Source organism: Aegilops tauschii, chromosome 7 (assembly GCF_002575655.3).
Source record: "Aegilops tauschii subsp. strangulata cultivar AL8/78 chromosome 7, Aet v6.0, whole genome shotgun sequence".
NCBI lineage: Eukaryota > Viridiplantae > Streptophyta > Magnoliopsida > Poales > Poaceae > Aegilops > Aegilops tauschii.
This window is the reverse complement of record NC_053041.3, coordinates 82,652,442-82,656,441: the sequence shown is the minus strand read 5'-3', so window position 1 is coordinate 82,656,441 and position 4,000 is coordinate 82,652,442. Positions and strand designations below refer to the sequence as shown.

At 50.0% G+C, this 4,000-nt stretch overlaps 1 protein-coding gene across 1 annotated transcript; it reads right to left on the bottom strand.

Annotated features, from left to right (window-relative positions):
• Positions 1-1,018: 1,018 nt before the first annotated feature.
• LOC109781269 (subtilisin-like protease 4) lies at positions 1,019-3,181 on the bottom strand. The gene is made up of 2 exons (XM_073502786.1): positions 1,783-3,181; positions 1,019-1,608 (listed from the first exon to the last, which is right to left on the bottom strand). Exons 1-2 carry the CDS (start codon positions 3,179-3,181, stop codon positions 1,019-1,021), a joined length of 1,989 nt encoding a protein of 662 aa, XP_073358887.1.
• Between the last annotated feature and the right edge of the window lie 819 nt (positions 3,182-4,000).

The following is a 4,000-nucleotide window of genomic DNA, read 5'->3' as shown; positions in this document are numbered from 1 at the left end:
CAACCACCCAAATTTTGGTGAGCTTCAGAAACAGAAGTGTTATAATGAGCAATAGAATGTTAAATAGAAGTTCTTGTCATGTTTTAGTCTCCACGAACTGCTAAAGATGGATGCCATGCCAAGTTTGCATGGTGGAGCCTTGTTACTTTAGACTTAGAATTTAGATAGTGGCAGTTCTGCATAGGCACTGAAAATACTAATGTTGTTGTACACTTGTGATCATGCCAAAGCAAATATGTTTTAATTTGTTAAAGCTTTGAAGTTTACCATGCTACAATTTGCTATTACCAAAATAATGTCACACTCTAGCCATTAGCACTTTCGGAAAGGATGGTGCGGGCATTTAAACATAATACTCTCAGACAACAAAACATTAAAGCTGAAACCAATGCCTCACCTTCCAATCCAGTAAAACCAGCCAATCCATCACAACTGAGCTTGAATCCATCCGAGCTGGAAAACCTGCATTCATTTTTTTAGTGAAGAGAACATCATGAATAAAAGTAGAATCTAAAATCCATTGAAGAATAGGTTGGAGAAGGAGGTAGAAAGTAGGGAAGACTGGCAGAACTGGGAAGACAAATTAGATGGCTAATCGCCAATCATGGCTGCTGGAGAGGGATTTGCGGATTTTGTGTAATAAGGGGAATGGGGAATGGGGAAGTTGTGGTGGCATGGTGGTGATTACATACAGACATGTCGAGTAACGGAAGAAGGTGAATCGTAATTGTTACTGGCCCGCAATTATGTAGTAAAACAAAGTAAAAAAAGCAGAAAAATCAAACTCTACAGCATCATGTATTGGTACATATGAGACGATGCACATTCTTGTTCCATTATGACTGTTTATTTATGTTGATGCAACATTAAACCAAAAAAGAATTGAACAAGGAAAAATAAAACAGCCATCGATCTCATGGCATGGACATCGTTCATGGTGATGGTGCCGGAGCAATATCACCTCATGCGGGGACAACGATGATGGGGCTACGCACGACATGCTTCTCCGATACCCAGCTCAAGGTTCCATCCACGTAGAGCTCTTTGCCCAGTTCAAGCTGCTCACGGACACACTGAAGGTCTTCTTCTCTCCGGTTTTGGAGAATGACATAGTATCCGGGATGACGCGCACTGTTAAAGACCTTGGCACATCCACTTTGGCCTTGAATGTTGACTCTGCTGGACCGACATTTGTCACAGTCCGGTTCACAGTGAATTGCGTCGATGTGAGCGGCACGGTTATCGTCGGGTAATTAAGTTGCACGTCCCGGACCTTGGGCAACTTCGCGCAGGACAAACTCGAGTTGTGCACTATGGTTGCTAGGCCGATGTCACCAAGGAGCCAGCAGATGTAGCCAGCGTAGTCAATGACACTGAGGTCATACACCAAGCCAGGGTCGGCAGCTCTTGCCGGGTTTACATGGCCGGCACCTGTGTCGTACACGCTGGCCTTTCTATGTTGCTCGTCCAAGATTGAGCCGCCAGTACCGTTAATGATGTCCGACGTTGTTAGGATGGCAGACTTGATGGTGGCTGGCGACCAGTCAGGATGGATGCCTTTGATGAGCGCCGCGACACCGCTGACATGTGGTGTCGCCATAGATGTGCCTGATATGATGGTGAAAGAGCCCTGTTAATGGCCCGTTTTTGACGGCCAAGCAGCAAGGATGTTGAGGCCCGGTGCCAGTATGTCCGGCTTTAGGATGTTGGGGGCGAGTGAGCTTGGACCCCGAGAAGAGAACGAGGCCACGACGGGGGCAGGGCGGACACCAAACTGTGTACCGTTGTACGCAAGAGACGCCATAGAGCTATTGTCTGTCGACGCGATGTAAGCTATGAGGGCCTCGCCATCGGCCGCAGTCACCTGTACAACACTGGAGTTGTAATCTGTAACAGTGGTGGTGTAGCCACTGATTTCATCGTTGAACAATACCACGCCTGTCGCGCCAGCGCCCACTATGTTGCGGATTTTGGACCGTTGAGCCCTCGACTTATTGTCCTTGCAAAGGAGGATCTTACCAGTGATGCTACTATCATAGTCATAATTGCAGTACCGCCATTCCTTGGAGTAGAGGAGAGAGTGCAACTTTGATCTTGGATTTCCTATCTGGGTAAGTGCTTCTCCGTCAATGGTCTTGCCATTGCCGAGATGTATGTTGGCGCCAAAGCTCCGGTCCACGGAGCTAGCGGCGACCGTGAGCAACCATGGTGCTTCGTTCGTGACGGACCGCTGAATCGGACCGTTGTTGCCAGCGGCGCACACCACGAGGATGCCCTTGGACACGGCACTGAACGCGCCAATAGATATCGGGTCCTGATCGAAGCTGGCACTGGTGCTGCTGCCAAGGGAGAGCGAGAGCACGTCCACCCCATCCTTGATGGCCTCTTCTAGGCCGGCCAGTGTAGCAGATGCCTTGCAGTCACGAGCATCACATACCTTATACATGGCAATGTGGGCACTAGGGGCAATTCCAACCGCAGTACCTGTGCCCACGCCATTGTATGATGCGCCCGTTACGAAGTTTCCCGCGGCTGTGGAAGAGGTGTGTGTTCCATGCCCCTGTTCGTCGTCAGAGTCATGATCTGCAATGAGTGACTTGGCACCGATAAGCTTGTTGTTGCACCGGGCCGCGTCGCACGAGCCCTTCCACCTTGCTGGGGGTGGTGGAACACCGTGGTCGTTGAAGGAAGCATGCGCTGCATAGATGCCGCTATCGAGCAGCCCGATGATGACTCCCTTCCCGTAGTCAGCCTGGCTCCAGAACCCAGTGCCATTCCTTAGCCCAAGGAACTCTGGCGTGTGGGTGGTCATTAGTTGCAGCGTTTGGTCTGGGAATGCACGCACAAACCCTGGCTTCTTGGACACTATGTCGAGTTCGGCATCGGTGAGCCTTACGGCGAACCCATTGAACACCTCGGTGTAGGAGTAGAGAAGGCATGACTTGCGAGAGTCACCTGCCAACGATCTCGACAAGAAAGACTCGTGCCACTGGTGGTGTGCGTCTTCGCCTGCATTCGAGGGTGGTGGCTGGACGAGCACGATGTAAGCACGATAAGCAGAGGATTTTGTGGCATTTTGGTGTATGCTTGTGGTAGCTGGATTAATATAGCATAGTGCGAGTATAGGAAAGAGGGTGGCGAGCAAGAGAAGTTGTACCGAGAGATGTCTAAATGATTTCATTTCTTAAGCCGCACACAGGAACACAAGGAAGATGATGGGAATGCTAGAATATGATCGATACCGCGTAATATTTATATGGCACAAACAATTAATGTGTTGTGTCTTATTTTTGGCATGTATTAGTCAATTGATAAATCCAGCGCATGTGGTAACACATAAATGACTTCAAAATCTGCTAAATATGGATGGCATAATAAGGTTGTGTGGGATTGCAGGAATGTGGGTAATGTATCTACCTGGGTTTATGGGGCGGGATTGGGGAGCACTAGTAGAAAAATAGGCTTCCATACGCCCCCATTAGTCCCCAAAATAAACGAACCGCGACAAAAGGGGTCTTTAGTCGCGGTTCGGGAGAAGACCCGCGACCAACTATCTGGGCCCAGCGCGCTCGGTCGATAGCTGGCGGACGGGAGGGGCTTTAGTCGCGGTTGGCCTGGCCAACCGGGACTAAAGGTCCCCGAAGGCCTTTAGTCGCGGTTGGCCAGGCCAACCGGGACTAAAGGCCCATCCAGCTGGCGGACGGGAGGGGCTTTAGTCCCGGTTGGCTTGGCCAACCGGGACTAAAGGTCCCCGAAGGCCTTTAGTCGCGGTTGGCCAGGCCAACCGGGACTAAAGGCCCATCCCTATATATAGGACTCAGCTCACTTCACTTCACTCAGCTCACTTCACAAGTTTCAGAAGGGGGTGGTGGGTTTGCTTTTGGTTCCTCCTATGCACACAAGGTGTTCGATGAAATGCCCGAGAGCCTGAAACAAAAATGATATGAAGTGTCCGAGCCACACTTGAGCTTTCTCATTTATTTTTCCTCCGCGATCGCGG

Bases quoted from the DNA above. Each gene is read 5' to 3' on its own strand.
- LOC109781269 (XM_073502786.1), bottom strand. From the start codon at position 3,181: ATGAAATCATTTAGACATCTCTCGGTACAACTTCTCTTGCTCGCCACC. The intron at 1,609-1,782 runs GTACACAGTTTG...CCATCATATCAG, and splicing joins GGCGTCTCTTGCGTACAACG to GCACATCTATGGCGACACCA.